A 214-nucleotide genomic window follows, 5' to 3' on the forward strand; every position below is an offset into this window, starting at 1 on the left:
TCATGTTTGTTGCTGCTGCTGCTGTTGCTGGTGACGCTCTCAGCATTGCTGTCGTTCTTTGAATCCCCCGTGGGTGTGGACGCCTCCACTGTCTTACCTTCTGCTGCTGCTGCTGCTGCTGCTGCTGCAGTTTCTGCAGCAGCAGCTGCTGCTGCTGCGTCCCCCTTCTGCGTGCTTGTCTGGAAGTGACGAGACTCAACGAAGCCCGAAGAAG

The 214-nt window shown here is 57.5% G+C and overlaps 1 protein-coding gene across 1 annotated transcript in view; it reads right to left on the reverse strand.

The window, feature by feature from the left end:
- EMH_0052930 (uncharacterized protein) overlaps positions 1-46 on the reverse strand; it is a gene marked incomplete at both ends in the record, with an annotated part of 6,164 nt that extends 6,118 nt beyond the window's left edge. Inside the window, one exon of the mRNA XM_013496934.1 lies at positions 1-46. Coding sequence (XP_013352388.1) covers positions 1-46 — 46 coding nt within the window.
- Between the last annotated feature and the right edge of the window lie 168 nt (positions 47-214).

The sequence above is a fragment of the Eimeria mitis genome, genomic scaffold (genome assembly GCF_000499745.2).
Source record: "Eimeria mitis Houghton genomic scaffold, Emh_scaff2383, whole genome shotgun sequence".
Classification (NCBI taxonomy): domain Eukaryota; phylum Apicomplexa; class Conoidasida; order Eucoccidiorida; family Eimeriidae; genus Eimeria; species Eimeria mitis.